This window comes from Caloenas nicobarica, chromosome 15 (genome assembly GCF_036013445.1).
Source record: "Caloenas nicobarica isolate bCalNic1 chromosome 15, bCalNic1.hap1, whole genome shotgun sequence".
In the NCBI taxonomy this organism is placed as follows: Eukaryota; Metazoa; Chordata; class Aves; order Columbiformes; family Columbidae; genus Caloenas; species Caloenas nicobarica.
The window spans coordinates 17,569,223-17,585,913 of NC_088259.1; the positions used below are offsets into that span (position 1 = coordinate 17,569,223).

At 50.1% G+C, this 16,691-nt stretch overlaps 2 protein-coding genes across 2 annotated transcripts; one reads left to right on the forward strand and one right to left on the reverse strand.

Annotated features, from left to right (window-relative positions):
* Positions 1 to 224: 224 nt before the first annotated feature.
* SLC2A10 (solute carrier family 2 member 10) lies at positions 225 to 8,042 on the reverse strand. Its single transcript, XM_065645425.1, has 5 exons — positions 7,676 to 8,042; positions 3,049 to 4,425; positions 1,899 to 2,021; positions 1,170 to 1,305; positions 225 to 547 (listed from the first exon to the last, which is right to left on the reverse strand). The coding sequence occupies exons 1-5, from the start codon at positions 8,040 to 8,042 to the stop codon at positions 451 to 453; spliced, it is 2,100 nt and encodes a 699-aa protein (XP_065501497.1). The 3' UTR covers positions 225 to 450.
* A 5,206-nt stretch (positions 8,043 to 13,248) lies between these two features.
* Positions 13,249 to 14,851, forward strand: TP53RK (TP53 regulating kinase). Its single transcript, XM_065645779.1, has 2 exons — positions 13,249 to 13,726; positions 14,232 to 14,851. The coding sequence occupies exons 1-2, from the start codon at positions 13,255 to 13,257 to the stop codon at positions 14,708 to 14,710; spliced, it is 951 nt and encodes a 316-aa protein (XP_065501851.1). The 5' UTR covers positions 13,249 to 13,254; the 3' UTR covers positions 14,711 to 14,851.
* The last annotated feature ends 1,840 nt before the right edge of the window (positions 14,852 to 16,691 follow it).

Sequence of the window (16,691 nt, forward strand, 5' to 3'; positions counted from 1 at the left end):
TATCTCAGACTTCAGGCTCCTATGTAGATACTACAAAGGGTGGCAATATTAACGTATGTTAAGTGCTTGACACATTCCTCCTGTACTACTGTCCCCTCTGTAAAGCATCAAGTATTTCAAAGAACTAGAAAACCATATACTTTGCTGATAAATGAAGTGCATAGATGGAAAGCATTGTCAGCAAAAGTTGTGCTTTAATTCCTGTGCACAAAACCATTAATCTCTTTAAATGACAGGAGGTACAAACCGTGAAAAATAAGATATCAAAGGAAGGACACATTTCCCGCCTGGGACCCAAATGACAGCTATTGGTGTGTCCCACGATCAAAGGCACTGTGGTAAGAACAGTCTCTCAACAGAGGGCACCAGTTAAAGGCCACGGAAAGGCACTGTTCCGATGGCACAGCCTGCTCCTCTTCTCAGGGCGATGCTACGGGCATGTCACTGGTTTCATGTGCTGCCTGTGCGCTCCACTCTCTGGTACTGGGCATGTGTGCAGCTCATTCCTCTTCCACGTCTCTGCTTAAACGTGTTTCTTTCCCATACCCTGCCGGGCAATTGTGAAAGTCAGCTGCCGCAGGGGTTTACAGCCGCTACCCTTCCCGGCCACCCCCCACGGGGTGTGTGCTCTGGCTGCTTGTCATTGTGCGGCTGCGCAATCTCTCTGTGCTCCAGCAATGCTTGCCCTGCCACCTCCTCCACAACCAGAACTGGACAAACCTCCTGATCTTCCCTTGCCCAGCCAGAATTACAGGCCTTGCATGGAAATTACCAGGTGAGAGCCCATGGCCTGTGTTACTCCAGGAGATGTCTCTGCCCCAGAGAAGGATCAGCCCAGGATTACTCTAAGGACCTCATGCCTGCTCCCATGCTCTTGTCCTGCTCTCCTCTTCTCAATGAAGAGCCCTGGGTTTTAGCTTTTTTCTTTGCAAACGTCACTCATGCCCACCAGCAGCACATCCGCAAGGCTCAGTGCAGTGACTTGCTGATGAACCACACTGCAGCTCTCACACCCTATCCCATTAGCCCTGCTGCAAGCTTGAGATTTTTCTCAGCAACACTGACCAGACTTTGCAACAGCCCTGAGCTGCCGAGTGCCACAGACCTCAGGGACTGCTGGTGGGAAGCACCCAAAGCCAGCACTCACGCTGGTACAACAGCACACATACCTTTTCCTGGAGAACTGCTGGTCTATCTCCTCTAAGGATTGTCCTTTTGTTTCTGGCACAAAAATGTAAATGAATATAACAGCCAACACTCCCATCAGTCCATAGAGAAGAAACATCCAAGAGAAACCAATGGCATCTGCAGAGAGATTCAAGTATGTGAAGGGTCTGTTGGAGGCAGGTCACATCATGGGTTACAAAGGCAGCTGGTCGCTTACTGCAAGGTGGTCATTGGTGCCTGCCTGGGGCATTTTAGTTCAAGAAGCAGCCCTAAAAATGGCAGGGCAGCTCCTTATCTGCAAGGCCTGGACTGGGAATCCACAAGGGAAGAAGGATGGTTCACACCAAGCTTTGCCAGCAGCACCACAGAGGGAAAGGGAAGGAGAAGGCAGCTGAGCTCCAGGGCCCGCTGGGAGCCTCAGCCCAGAGCCCTGCTAGAAAGAAATGTCCTAAAGCTACCGGCGTGCAAGCTGCCAGCTCCATGGTTTCCTGATACTGCAGTGCTACAGTACAGCCCAGTGGGCAATGGATCATTTTTACATAACAGGTGGTGGAGGGGCTCAGACCAGTGTTGCTGGTGCCTATTTTTCTGTTCTCAGAGGCATCAAGTTCACACCTATTCTGGTGTAAAGTCCCCAGGGTTCAAAATGTCACCTTGTCTCCAAAGTGCTTGTGGTAGCCACATTCTCTAACCAGCTGTGGGAGATGGAGGGATGGGGGATGGCCACTTACCAATGAGGTCCAGGAAGGAGAGGCTGATCAGTAAATTAGCAGCCCAGTTAAAGCTGTTACAGAAGGCAAAGGCTCTTCCTCTGATCCCAGCAGGGTAGATCTCACTGAGGACCAGCCAGGTCACTGCATGGATTAGAGAGATCAGAAAGACAGTTGTAGGAGTTCAGCAATTCGTTTGAGAAACGGGCACGGAAGATTTCAGCAGGGGTTTTAAACTCTGGCTTCACCCAGCACCCGCTGCTGGTGGTGTCAAACATTCATCGATCTCAGAGTCAGATCACAGCAGCACACTTCAAAACTCCAATGTTCAGTACTCCACAGAGGAATAAAATACCAGTGAACAAGCCCAGGGAGCAAAGGAGAAAGCAGGGGAATTGGTGATTCCATTCACAGGAGATGGAAAAGATCTGGCACATCTGCTGTCAGGACATGCTCTTTGTAAAGAAATGAGAAAGGAGTAGGATTAGGGAGATGATGCTGTGTTTGGGCTAAAGCAACATATATCTTAAAGCAGTCTTTCCTATCCCAGGGTTATTTTACTTGAAATAATTTACAGAGTCACTGTCAAACCCATCATACTTGCTTTGCACTTCTGTTTTCCTTAAGTTAGGTGGGGTTTTCTCCCATCAAAGCATTTAAAGCAATAAATGCCAGAAAACAGCAGAGCTCACATGGAAGCACGAACTAATCTCTATTCTCATCTGACAAATAAATAACGATTTCAGAAAAAGACCAACTGATATTGAGAAACTTCCAAGGAGGTTCCAATTCTGCCTCTAGCTTTCTTCATCACAGAGCAGAAGCCCCTCAGTCCATCAGCCCTCTATTTTCCTTCTCACCAGGGTGCTAGGAAGATTAGGTAGAGCTTGTGTGGTGCTCTGATTTTGCAATGAGTGTGACATAAAAAAAACCACACTACAAGGGTAGTGATAGCATGGAAGAGGAATTAGTCTAATGCTGTACCAGTCTTATAGCTGATAGAGCTGCAGTGCTAAAAAAACGATTCAGTGGGCTGAAAATTATATATTTCCAGTTTGCAGACACTGAGCTGCTTGGTAAAGCAGATACGTGATGAGCATTTCAAGCAGACTATACACATCAGCCCTAGTTTTATTCTCTTAGTGCGAGGCTATATAAACACTATACTTACTTGGTCCAAATCCAATTGAGAAGGCACTCACGAAAGTCATCATGCTCAGCAACGTAATCCAATTTAAAACCATATGTTCTGTCCAGCGAGCACCACTGAAAGGAGGGCTAGTGCTTCTCACTGTCTCTTTTTCAGACTGACCTACCAAGTCTCTTTTCTGAGTGAGAGAAGAATGAGAAACAATCTCTCTGCTTTGACTATTGGCAAAAACTTTTGTAAGGCTCCTCATGGCAACAAAACCAGGGCCTGCCTGACTTTTTACAGCATCTAATGCTGGTGGGATGGGTGACAGAGCAGGCTGGGAGGATAGGGGTGTCAGGGGGTGCTGGGTGAGGCTCTGGGATGCATTGGGGACCGTGGCTGCCTTGCAGTCCCTGGCCATGGCCAGCGGAGCAATGCAGCTGGCGAGGCCAATGGTGGTGACAGAGATGGCCATCACCACACAGCCAGCCATGAGGAGCGCCCTCCTGCCAGCCTTGTCTGCAAAGGCCATCGCGACAAGTGTGGCCACCACCTTTATTGCCCCCAGCCCAACAGAGGCCAGGATTGCTGAGGAGTTGCTCTGGAACCCCACCGAGTGGAAGATTTTGGAAGCATAGCCCAACACATTGGGCTGCCCAGTGAACTGCTGGAAGAGCACCAGTCCCAGGCCCACCAGAGTCCGCCTTCTCATGCTGTCTCTGGTACTGAAAAGGTCAAGAAATGAGTAATGCTTCTCCTTATAGGGCTCCTGCTTTGCCGTCTCTCTGTCCTCAGTGTTCTGCAATTGAATGAGGCCCTTCTGGCACTCGGAGTCTAATGAGCCTAATTTAACAGGGTTCACAGGGAGAAAGAGGATGCTGAGGAACTGCATGGCCGCTGGTGCAATGGCCAGTCCAAACATGTACCTCCATCCCTCATCCGTGTCTGCAAAGGTGTAATTCAGCGCATAGGACAGGAGGATGCCTACAGTGATGCCTGCTTCATAGAGAGACACCAGCAACCCTCGCCGATGAGCAGCCACCATTTCCGAGACATAGATGCAGCAGGCCATGGATGAGACAGAGATGGCAAAGCCCACGGTCATGCGCCCAATGACCAGCCCAATAAATGACCTTGCCAATGTGAGAATAAGGCTGCCAACCAACAGGACCAAGTTGCTGACCAGTATTGCTCTTCTCCGTCCATAGAGGTCAATGAGGATCCCCCCAACCAAAGAGGCGAGGAGAGCTCCAATAAGGAGGGCGCTCACGAGAATTTCTTGCTTGAGGCAGCTGAGATGAAAGTCTATCTGTAACTGCAGCAGTGCACCAGAGATAATCCCCAGCTCATATCCAAATATCAGCCCGCCTAGGAGAGAGACCGTTGCACACAAGAGGAGGACCAGCAATGCACGACCTGCAAAACAAGCAAGCAATGCTAGGTTCAAGCTTTTAACACTAGCAAACAATCTATCAGCATGCACAAGCTGGAAAAAGCTCTCCCAGGATACCCAAAGTTTTCCATCTATAAAGCCATGATGCTGAATGTCCCCATAGGTCCGTAGGTCGTGTGTAGAGAGGCACATGCAGATAGTCACACAACCCACCAGGCCTGCACACGCTTCCACTAGCAGCAGAGGCACTCATTTGTGGTGCAGAACTGTGAAAATAGGACTTTGTTAAAAAAGTTAAAACTTGTACTTAAGTGATTAAATGCAACAGTGATTTGTACTGCCTGGAGTTGTACAAGGGAATCCTCGGTGGTCTCTTCCCAATTCAAATTACAAACCCTGTTCTAGGCAGCAAGCGCAGCTTCCGTTTTCTGGATCTGCATTGTTCGGCATTATCATTTTCATGTTTCAGTGCATGTGGCATCCATCAGCTCTCACTGCAGGCTTTGCATTCCCATTCCCTACCTTGTCATTAAACTTCTGAGGCCTGTATCTAGTGGAGTCCCTCAAGGGTTGGTACTGGGACCAGTACTATTCAATATATTCATCGACGACTTGGATGAGGGAATTGAGCGTACTATCAGCAAGTTTGCTGATGACACCAAGCTGGGCGGAGTGGCTGACACTGGGAGGCTGTGCTGCCATCCAGCGAGATCTGGACAGGCTGGAGAGTTGGGCGGGGAAAAATTTAATGAAATATAATAAGGGAAAATGTAAAGTCTTACATCTGGGCAGGAGCAACCCCAGGTTCCAGTATAGGTTGGGGAATGACCTATTAGAGAGCAGTGTAGGGGAAAGGGACCTGGGGGTCCTGGTGGACAGCAGGATGACCATGAGCCAGCACTGGGCCCTTGTGGCCAAGAAGGCCAATGGCATCCTGGGGTGTATTAGAAGGGGGGTGGTCAGTAGGTCGAGAGAGGTTCTCCTTCCCCTCTACTCTGCCCTGGTGAGACCTCATCTGGAATATTGTGTCCAGGTCTGGGCCCCTCAGTTCCAGAAGGACAGGGAACTGCTGGAGAGAGTCCAGCGCAGGGCCACAAAGATGATTAAGGGAGTGGAGCATCTCCCTTATGAGGCAAGGCTGATGGAGCTGGGTCTCTTTAGCCTGGGGAAGAGGAGACTGAGGGGTGACCTCATCAATGTTTATAAATATGTAAAGGGTGGGCATCACGAGGATGGAGCCAGGCTCTTCTTGGTGACAACCAATGATAGGACAAGGGGTAATGGGTTCAAGCTGGAACACAAGAGGTTCCACTTAAATTTGAGAAGAAACTTCTTCTCAGTCAGGGTGACAGAACACTGGACCAGGCTGCCCAGGGGGGTTGTGGAGTCTCCTTCTCTGGAGACATTCAAAACCCGCCTGGACACCTTCCTGTGTAACCTCGCCTAGGTGTTCCTGCTCTGGCAGGGGGATTGAACTAGATGATCTTTTGAGGTCCCTTCCAATCCCTAACATTCTGTGATTCTGTGATTCTGCAAGCAGTATTTGTATTTCTCCTAGTTAATCTGGCACTCTCAGTATGACTTCGTAGGGGTGGCCTTGATTTCTTCATGTCTCCTTCTGTGCCACACAGTGCCCAGGATCCCTGAGCCAGACACAACCTTCTCAGGCTGGTTCACAACTACAGGACAAACTTCACCGTGAGCTGAAAAGCTCACTGTTGCCTGCCCCAAATACAAGAAGGAATTCTTTGACCTTGACCTTCCCACACAGCTGAGCATACGAGTTTAGTAAGTATGTAACGTTAGTTAAAATAAGAAAAAAACAACAGCAAAAGCAAACCAAACCCAAATCAAGCAACCCACCCAAACAACCCTAAAAAAAAAAAAAAAAAAAAAAAAGGTGCTTACTGTACATGCTTCTTGCTCTGGGGAGAGGATGAAAGTGTGACCATATGTGAAACTTTAGTCATGTTACAGCAGGGGGAATTGCACAGGGCATGAGAGTCAGTGCTGATGCGGGGAGCTCTGGGGAGCAGCAGTGACAGTGACTAGTTACAATTTTGAAGGCACAGGTAAAGTGCATTAGTTTAGAGGTTTGTGCTGGTTTCCATCATGTAATGCTATCTATGTCCTCATATTGGCTTTGTTTAACTAGAAATACTCACAGTTTCAGTAGACTATATGTGGAAAGAATGTGGACACAACCACCAGACCACGGAAAACTTTCCTCACCTTGCCTATGGGCTTTTTTTCCCCTCACAAGTTGTCTTTAATAGGAAGTGTCTCTATTCAGCCTTTAATCATAGCTAGAAATAAAGGTTATTTCTCAGTGATGGGGCTATATTTATATTTATTCTGTAACCTCTGTGTTTCATTTGTGTTACTTATGCCTTCCCAGGTACACACCAGTCCCTCCCACCATGCTCCATGACTACCTGCACTGCTTTTATCACTCCTTGTACACGTTATGCAAATAATTAGAAAAAATATTTGCTCACTGAGAACAAAAGGCTTTGCATAAAGTGGGCGTGACATTAGTTTCAAGCCACAAACTCAATTAGACACAGACAACTGTGCTGTAAATACCACAGCTGATTCCATCAGATTTTGCTGTATTTCTTGTTAACTTGATGAGATGTAATAGTTTATGAACTTTGATTGAAATCCAGCTTTGTGTATAGTCTGTTCTGATTTAGTTGGGGAACTTAACGGCTGTTCAGATCTTCACATGAATACAGAAAGTTTGGTGAGTGTTGCAAGGAACTGTGCCAGGCGATTCTCTGCCTAGGGCAAAACCTGGTCTGCATGCCAGGACTGAGCAGTAATCAGTGCTGCTGACCTGGCCGAGACTGGGCTGACTTTTGAACTGCTGAAGTCCCTCTTTGCCTACACCCATGCCAACAGGCATTGCAACAGGCGCTGCTGCCTCCGGCAAAGCTGTGGGTGCCCCCTCTGCTCCCCGGGGCTCTGCTCCCCGAGGCAGCCCCCCCTCCCCGGCTGTGCTCCTGGGATGACCCCAGGGGCTCTGCCGCAGGAAATTACTTCTCTCTGTTTGCTACGCTTGCTGCTGGGAGTGCTAAAAAAAAATAGAAAGGGGCTTGCTGAGGGTGGAGAATTGCAGTCCCGGCCTTCAGGAAAAGTTGAAAACTTTTTTTTTTTGGAAACTTTTTCCTGGGGCAGGACGCGCCCCTTCCTAACCCGGCTGTCCCGTCCCGAGAGGGGCTCGCTGCCCCCCTTCCGCCATCCCCGCCGCCCCCCCCGGCCGGCACTCACCCATGTTGGGGCTGACCCCCGGCGCTCCGCGCCGGCGGGCGCAGGGCGGGGCGGAGCGGGGTCCGGCGGCAGGAGCGGGGCCGCGCAGCGCCACGTCGCTCTCGCCCTGCCTCCCGGCCGGGCAGCCTGCAGCTTGCAGTCGCCCTGCCCGCCCGTCGGCGAGCCGGGGGTGTCCCGGCAGGGTCGCCCTCGCCGGGATGTGCTGCTCGGGCGGGCACCGCCCCGGGGAGCTGATGCAAAGGGCCGGGAAGACGGAGCGAACACCCGGGTGATGAGTGAGTCTTGCTCCGCCGCACCGTAACCCGGGGCTGGGCGTGTGAGCGCTCCGTGCAGTCCGGGTTTGGCCGCGCAGAGTGGCTGGGGACATTTTAGCAGGGGTATGTTGCTAATTGGTCTGGAAACGAGGACATGGCAGGATATGGCTTTGTTTGCTGGAATGATAGCTCTGTCCCCAGTCTCTAGCTCGGGGAAGGAATCTCTGCTCGCTGACTGCAGACTCTCTCCCATGCAGAGCTTCACTCCTCTACGCTAGAAAGCTTCTAGAAAGCCTCCAAGAGATTGACAGTTTATTATAGTTTAGGTAGCTCGGCTGGAAAGCCAAGGAAAGCCAGCTAGGAAAGGAGTGACCATTTCAAAGCTGAAAAAAAAAAAAAAAAAAGCAGCATGACTGAGTTTGCACTTAACTTTCACTTCTGTGGAAAAGAAAGGATCAGTCTCTCGAGCTTATCTCCTTCCCCCAGTACAGTGCTCCGCTGGGCAAAGCATTTCAGTATTCAACTTCCCTTGCAATTAACATTCTTTTTCTGCTCAGTGGAACAGAACCCTTCCTGCTGGCTACTGCACAAAAGACACTGGGACTTGTACTTGGATGCAAGATACGTTTCTGAGTTTGAGACTAAACTCATGTATCCCAAAGTCCAGTTTGCAAAACAAAGATTTTACAAATCTTGATATGCCTAGAAGTGCTTTCAAAACTCTTTAACACAATGCAAACATTCTCCCTCAGTTCTGTTCATGCGAACTGCAGTTACTGGGTGTGTTGCAGTGTGGTGAAGTATATGCGATGTTCAGAAGTTTGCTGTATCACAGCTGGTATGCAGACAAGCGTAGGGAAGATGTGCTGCAACAGGCTTGGGGTTGAGCTTGCATGGCCTTCCCAGGGCCATGCAACAGGCTCTGCTGCAGAAGGACAGGTGCAAATGACCATAAACCCGCATTGTGAGCTGGTGTAAGACTGCAGGTAATATTTTATTTAACCACACAGTTATATCAATACAAGCTCCAGCCCAGTGCCCTGCGGAGGCCATGCTGGTAAAGCTTTTTGCTGGAGTATAGGACCAGGTTGGGGAAGGTATGCATCAGTGACCATCATGCCTGTGGTGCAGGCACACCTCTCTGACACAGGCAAAAGTAAACAGGTTGGATGAAGAATGAGGAACACCTGATATTTCTCTGAAAGAGCTTTTTCAGTCATTAACTCAATGGGACATTGATGAGAAATATTGAAAGAATCATTATTCTTCTGTGTAGGGGAATATCCATCATATCTCTGCTCTGGAGACCAGTGGTGCCAACTCTTTTTTTGATGGAACTCATAGTTTTAGGATGCTTGAGATGGGCAATACCTGATCATGCATATAATTTCAGCCTTTGTCTGTTGGATACCTGGCCTGCAACACAGGCAGCAGTTGATAAAAGGTTTTGCTTTTGTTTCTTCTCAAAGGCATGGTGAATACTCAAATGTTTCAAGTCATCTGCCTGGTTTATAGATTAAATTAATGCTTCCTATTCATATGCCCTAATTTCAATGGAAATATGGTATTTAAAAATAACTCTTCTAAACCCTTGTGTCTGATATGAACACAGCTGCATGGGGATCACACGCTCAGGGAAGAACAGCTTCAGACACAAACACCAGCCAACAGAAACTGATGGTGTTCATGGAAGGAGCTTTTCAATATGATTTGTAACTAATGTTTAAGTAGTTTAAACAGCTCTGAAATCACAACTAGCTCTCATGACACTCACAGGGAGAAGATGCGATGCACGCATGGTTCCCCACCACCCCAGCCGCAGAGCCAGAGGGGACCTACCGTCCTCGGCAGCTGCTGGGCAAATCCACTCTCGTTTACGTGATCTGCAATTTGCCTGAGCAATTCCTTCCTTCTCAAGTGATTTCAGAGGGAGAAGGAAGAAATTGTATTTTTCTCCATAGTCACTCAGCATTCATTTATCTGCCATCCCAACATTTTCTGGAGGCTTCCTGTTCTCTGGCAGGGCAATAAACATTATTAGCACAGACAGCGAGGGGGCGAGGTCCTGGGGAGTATAGGCAGAGCTTTATGGTATGTTTACGAAAGGTGGCCAAAAAGATTACATCAGTACACATAGAAATGCAGCTGCTTGTGTCTGGGGGTTATGGTCCTCTGAAAAAAATGCGAAAACCTGCTATGATGCACAGCAGAGATAATGCTTCCTTTGTGTGTTTTGTTTGTTGTTTTTTTTTTTTCCTTTGCAGGAAAAAGTCTTCCTTTGCAGTTTTTAAAGTACATCTTTCTTATCATGCCATTTGTAATTAACAGACATTCTGGGCCTGCTGAAGTCAGTAGGTTTGGTCCTTAAACTCCACATGAGAAGGTCTGGAGGGGCTGGATACACCAGGACATGGCTGCCTGCGTGTTCCCAGCCTCGCTCTCTGCTGTGATGCTTTCCTCCTCCTATTGAGACTGTGTGTCTTGGCAGTGCTGTTTCCCCATCTGATCCTTATCTCGGTTTTGGCTGCTAGACTCGCAGGGCGCCAGGGCACGTTCCTGCTTCGCAGCCGAACAGCACATCTCCAGGGCTGAGCCACAGGAATGCACTTCCTGAAGAGCTCGGCATTGGAAAGGCAGCCCGCGCTTGGTAACACAACCCGGCTGGGATTACTGAAAATGTTACTTGGTACCTCAGGACTGGGAGAAGCTAAAAGAGGCTCTCAAAATCACAAAGGGAGAGAGAAGTCCACCCTGGAAAAAGGAAGACACGGTGTTCAGCAATGCTCACCACACACTCCAGGACATTTTCTCTAATTACAGTTGATGCTTAGAAGGGGATTCAGGGGACCAAACTGACCAAGCTCAATTCAGTTACTGATTAAAATTATAATCCAAGAGCAGGCACCAGTGTTACCGCTGGCTGGGATGGAGCCAGCTCGCCAGGCACCTGCACTTGTTTTGTGCTTGTTCACAGCCCAGAGAGCTTTCTTCTTGTGACGCCAGGGTGCACACATTTTCTAATCCCGGGGAGTTCGTTTGCAATGCTGGTCAGCACTGGTGGTCACCCCGTGGCTCCAGTTTTCTGCACGTTTTAGGGTGACCTGGGGTTCCTGCAGCCCTCCTCCCACTGCCTGCCCTGCCCGTTGCATCCTCTCGATGTGGGAATTGGCCAAGACCTGTAATTCTGAGCTGTGACAGGTGTCAGCACTGTGAATTCACACGCAGGAGGGTTTATCCCTGTACCTACACTTTGCAGGTGGAGGACACAACCCCAGAGCCAACACGCACCTTATGTGGGCACAAAGAGCCACCTGAGCCCTGATGTAGCCCAAATTCGGTCCTTTTTCTAGTCTGTTGGGCTCAGAGGATGGCAGCCTCCATTCTTAAATAACCCAGGGTGAGGCAGCTTGCCCAGTGCCAGGGGATCAGGAGGACAGTGAGGAGGAGCCCATGGGATTGGCCTGGGTTTCCATGAGCTTGGTTTACTGCCCTGCGATTTTTAACTCATTTACATTGTTTGTAAAAGGAGAGTTTATAAATGCTTGTCACCAGGAGAACAAAGTTACATAATTAAACAATTAACCAGAGAGTCTGTGGCTTCAGGGCAATCCTCTGAGGTGATTCGATATTCCAATAAAAATACTGGGTGATACCATAAATATTGTAAATGGCTCTAGATGGTTTCCAAAGGCTATGTAAACTGTTTATTGCTTTCAAAGAGAAACGAATAAGTGAAATCACGGCGAAGACAAAATTTAAATAAATAAAATAATGGGAAAAATAAAGCAAAAATATTTTCTTTTGTATTTTGAAAACTCTGGAGGATGTTTTTGGCCAGCATGAGAGAAGGCCATCATATTTACCAGAATAACGAACCGAGGTCATCTGTGTGCACTTGCTTATAGGTTATATATATATGTCTGTGGGGGCTGTGCACTGATGCTTAGATCAAATCTGACCTCAACATGGGGAAAACCTCTTTCTTTATCTGATTGATTGTGGTATTTGCAAATTCCAGCCATGGAGCCCAGGAATGCATCTCTTTCCCTGGCCAAGCCATCGGGCTCCTGCAGCCCTGCTGCGGCAAGGGAAGCTGAAGGAGGATGCCACGAGTGGGCAGAATTGTGGGATGGATTACTCGTATCGTTGAAAACTTGGGAAGGTTGTTCAAAAGTTGATACCGAAGCAAGATAAATATTTGCCAGGCATGATCCCACCATGCAACGACAAGTAAGCTGTATGGAATGTGTTAATAAAACATAAATGTTCTGAAAAGGAAACAAATGTTGTGGATGAGAAAACAAGGACAAAATGGACTTGTGGCACCTCCAAAAGCAACAATTGAAAACATATTTACATGGACTGGGCTGAGTCCCTCGTATCTTCTGAGGAATGTAAACTGCAGGATGTGCAGATCACTCAGTAGAGTAGTGGGTGTTTGAGTGTGCCATGAAAACCCAGATACTGCTCCCAAGATAATGAGGTTTCTCCATCTTTTACTAAGGTGGAGATGTGGGGCTTGGCTGCTTGAGGAACTGAGGACACCTGAATCACCACATGAGCAGCCTGTGGGCAGGGGCAGAAGCCTTAGTGCTGTCCAGCCTGGGGATCTGGTGTGACACCAGGCCCCGTTGCAGTCTAGCGATCCCCTGCAGCCTATGGGCAAACCCCTTTTGCTCCCCAACCACGAACTGGGCGGATGCAGCGGATCTGCACAGGCTCCAGCCAAGGCTTTTGGCACACAGAGCACCAAGAGCCAGTGCTGAAGCGTCTTGGCGGTGATGTCCTGGTGGTGGAGTTCCCGTGGTGTTGCCCCAGTGCTGGAGCACCCTGGTGGTGATGCTCCAGTGGTGGTGTCCCAGGGGTGACGCCCTGGCAGGCAGATCCGAGGTGGTGCTGGGAGCACCTCGGGGGGACCACAAGACCCCTTGAGAAGGTGCACATCCAACACCTTGCTCGCAGGCCCTGGGGCAGCTGCGGGTTTCACTTTTGCACTGGCAGGAACACGGGAAAGCACCCTGGCTGCCCAAGGCTCAGGCACAAGTTCCACCATTCTGCAGCTACCCAGTGTCCCCTAGCACGGCAGAGAGAGTCGGAGGTCAGCAGAAGTTATGAGGGGGCGCACAAAAAAGGATTTTTAGAAGAAGCGGCAGCGGCAAGAACGAGGTGATGGGAGCAAGAGACACACTACAGCGAGGTCGCCGAGGAGCGGTACAGGCGGGGAGGGGGCGGAGCTTGAGGGGTTCGGCCGTTTCCGGCGAGGGCTGCCGAAGATTGCCGAGCGGGGAACGACGCGCATGCGCTCTGTGGCGGCGGGCTCCTGTGATGGCGGCGGCCGGGGCTGAGGCGGGCTGTGTGCGCGCTGGCATGGCGGGGGCCGCGGGCCCTGCGGAGGACGAGCCGGGGGCTGCCGGCCCTGTGATGGACGAGCCGAGGGCTGCCGGCCCTGCGGAGGACGAGCCGGGGGCTGCCGGCCCTGTGTTGGACGAGCCGGGGGCCGCGGGCCCTGCGGAGGACGAGCCGGGGGCTGCCGGCCCTGCGGAGGACGAGCCGGGGGCCGCGGGCCCTGCGGAGGACGAGCCCGAGCCCGAGGTGCCGCCGCCGCCGCCGCTGCCGGGGCTGCAGCTGGTGCGGCAGGGCGCCGAGGCCCACGTGTACCGGGGGCTGTTCCTTGGGCGGGCGGCGGTGGCCAAGCTCCGCGTCCCGAAGCGGTACCGCCACCCGGCGCTGGAGGAGCGGCTGAGCCGGCGGCGGACGGCGCAGGAGGCGCGGTCGCTGCTGCGGTGCCGGCGGGCAGGTGGGCCCGGGGGCGGCGGGCCGGGCCGGTGGCAGGCGGGGCTGCTCTGACAGGACGGACACCCCCGGGTGCTGGTGTCTCTCTGCTCACCTGCACCCACCTGACCCTCAAAGGGTCCCTCAGAGCAAACAACAGACGCTCTCCTCTTTGTCCGGAAGGGTGCAGGTGGTTTCTCCTCATCCCGGGGAGACCCGCGCTGCCCGTAAAATGCAGCTGCCCATGGCCAGAAAGCCCCAGTGCGTGTTCTGCTGGGGAGTCTCACTCCAGGAGGGGCTGACCCTGTTACTAAGCTTGAGCTGTCAACTAGTTTAATGGCTGGAGGCTACTGCAGCATGGGTTTGGAACCAGGGGTTGACGGGGGCATTCCTAAATGTGGGTTATCATGGCTGGGCGTGATGTCAACCGGCATTTCTGCTTGAGGCTTGTATCAGTTGTGTTTTGTTGTTAAAGTTGCAAAATCCTGTAAATTAACTGCTAGCATTTCATTTGTTCTTCTTTTAAATAGGGATTTCGGCTCCAGCAGTCTACTTCGTGGATTGTGTCACTAACTCCATATATCTTGAAGATATTGTAGACTCAGTTACTGTTCAAGATCATATAAATTCTGTACAACGGAGTGGTAATTATACCAGTAGCCTCCTTCCCTTAGCAGAGAAGATGGGTGAGCTGCTGGCAAGAATGCACGATGAAGATCTTATACACGGGGACCTTACAACTTGCAATATACTTCTCCGGCCCCCCATGGAGAAGCTGGACTTGGTGCTGATAGACTTTGGACTCAGTTTTATTTCTGGTCTTCCAGAGGATAAAGGGGTTGATCTGTATGTTCTGGAAAAAGCCTTCCTTAGCACTCATCCAGATACTGAAACTCTGTTTCAAGCTCTGCTAAAGACCTATGCAGCTACATCTAAAAAATCTGGTCCTGTGATCAAAAGGCTGGATGAAGTACGACTAAGGGGAAGGAAGCGATCCATGATTGGGTAGAAGAGAGCGGACTTAGGGATGGAGAAATAGCGCTGCTTAGGTCCTGCGAATATGGTTGTTTATGCCTCCTGTTGGGTTTATTTAACAGATCACTATTTCCATAACTTTGTCTTCAAATAAATAAATTTGAGTTAGTTTTAAGTGTCATAAAGTAACCAAAGTAATTGTAGATGGGAGCACAGAAACAAGAGAAACAACTAAAGGTAGCCTCTTTCCTAAATGTTATTTATTCAAAAAAGTAGTTTACAGTGTCATTCCACTCATTTGCTTCTTTGTGTGGTTAGAATCATACCCAGTATTCTTTCTGAACCTGTAGACTGTGGATTTGTGGGCAGTAAGAGGGACATGAGGATACCAGAGCATCTACAAAAGGTAATTAAGAAAAGCAAATGTGTTACTTTTCTGAGATGATTTACTACAAAACATTTAAATCCATTATAAGTGACTACACATCCTGAAAATTTTTGAGAGGACTGAATTCCAGGACACGGGCAATGTTGAAATAGAGCGCTAACCATAAGACAGGTTCACTTTCTTCCAATAGTAATTTTGGCTTTTTTAAACTTTCAGTCGATAGTATTTCCTTAAGCAAATATAAAAATGGTTAATCAAGAATGGTTTTCTGTTGAGAAACTTCCACTTTAAGCAAGACGTATGAACACTTCCATTTTTGGAGCTTGATAAGAGGGCCTGCTTGTATTGTGATTGGCAGAGGTAGGCAGTAATACTGGTCTTTTTGGTTACATTTCCTCCGTATTACTTGATTTTCTGGATTACTGTGTCTGATAGTGTCAATGTCAGGTGGCCCAGAGAAAAAGCTTTTAAAACTCCACAGTAGATGAGTGGGAAATAACCAGTCCTCTGTGTTGTAAGCAGAACGGGATGTGATTTGTGCGGTGAGTGAGCACCTGAGCTTTGTCATTTACTTCAGATAAGGATTTAAAAGAAACAATGAACTTCTCCCTGAACGATTTGCAGTGTTGTGCAGCCTCTGTCTGTCGGGTAAGATCCTGTGTTCTGTCTCTGGTGCTCCCTCTGAAAACGCTTGTGCAGAAGAGGGAGCAAATGCCGCAGGAACTGCCCCCTCTGCACCGCCGCATTCCGCACCACAGCCACGGACATGTCCTTTCTAGACAGCTCCTTCAATCCAGAGGGGAAAAACAGCTGTGAAAAGCAGCATGGGGATGCAGCTGCCCTCAGCCTGGCAGGGGAGATGATAGAATCGGTTTGGTTGGAAAAGACCTTAAGACCAACAAGTCCAAAAGTTAACCTGACACAGCCAAATCCAGTGAATGAATTGGAAACTGACTACCGACTGCAACCATTGAAAAGTTTTCAAAGGTAAAACATGTGCATACTGAGACCTCCAAGGATGACTCTTTTGCACGTCACAGTCGTCTTTTGCTCCTCCTCAGTGACATCAGCGTAGCAGTATTAGGTTTTGATGAAGTATATTTGATGGAGATGGGGAAGGAGTGCACCTTCCTCCTGGCTTAAAGCAAAGCAACCTGGGCAAAGCCCTGTCTGGGGAGGGGGCAAACGGGCGCCTTCCCGCTGGGCAGTGGGGCCCCTGCCAGTGGGGGGCACCGGCAGCCCCGGTCAGGGAGGGGAGCTCGGCACTGGGCGGGGACTGCGGGGGGACCGGCGGCGCCGCGAACCACCGGGCGGTGCCGCTGCCAGTCTCTCACTCTACGCGGTGGCGCCGCCGCAACGCTGCCGGCTTCAGGCAGTAAAAGTCGGGAGTTCGCGGTTTGCTGCAAGTGTCCTAGCGCTGCGGGCTGCCCGTGCCCGGCGCGCATTCACCTCTTGCCACAGGAGCCGCCTGGGCGAGTGCCTGGTCCCCACGTGGGCCCCGGGTTCCACCGTCCAGCCACAACTTTGGCTTGCGGGCCCCGAGGAAGCCCTGCTCTTTGCTGAACCGGTGGCCGTTGTGTAGGCGTGCCTTTTATTGCTTGGGGGTCCCAGCCGCTCTCAGACTGTA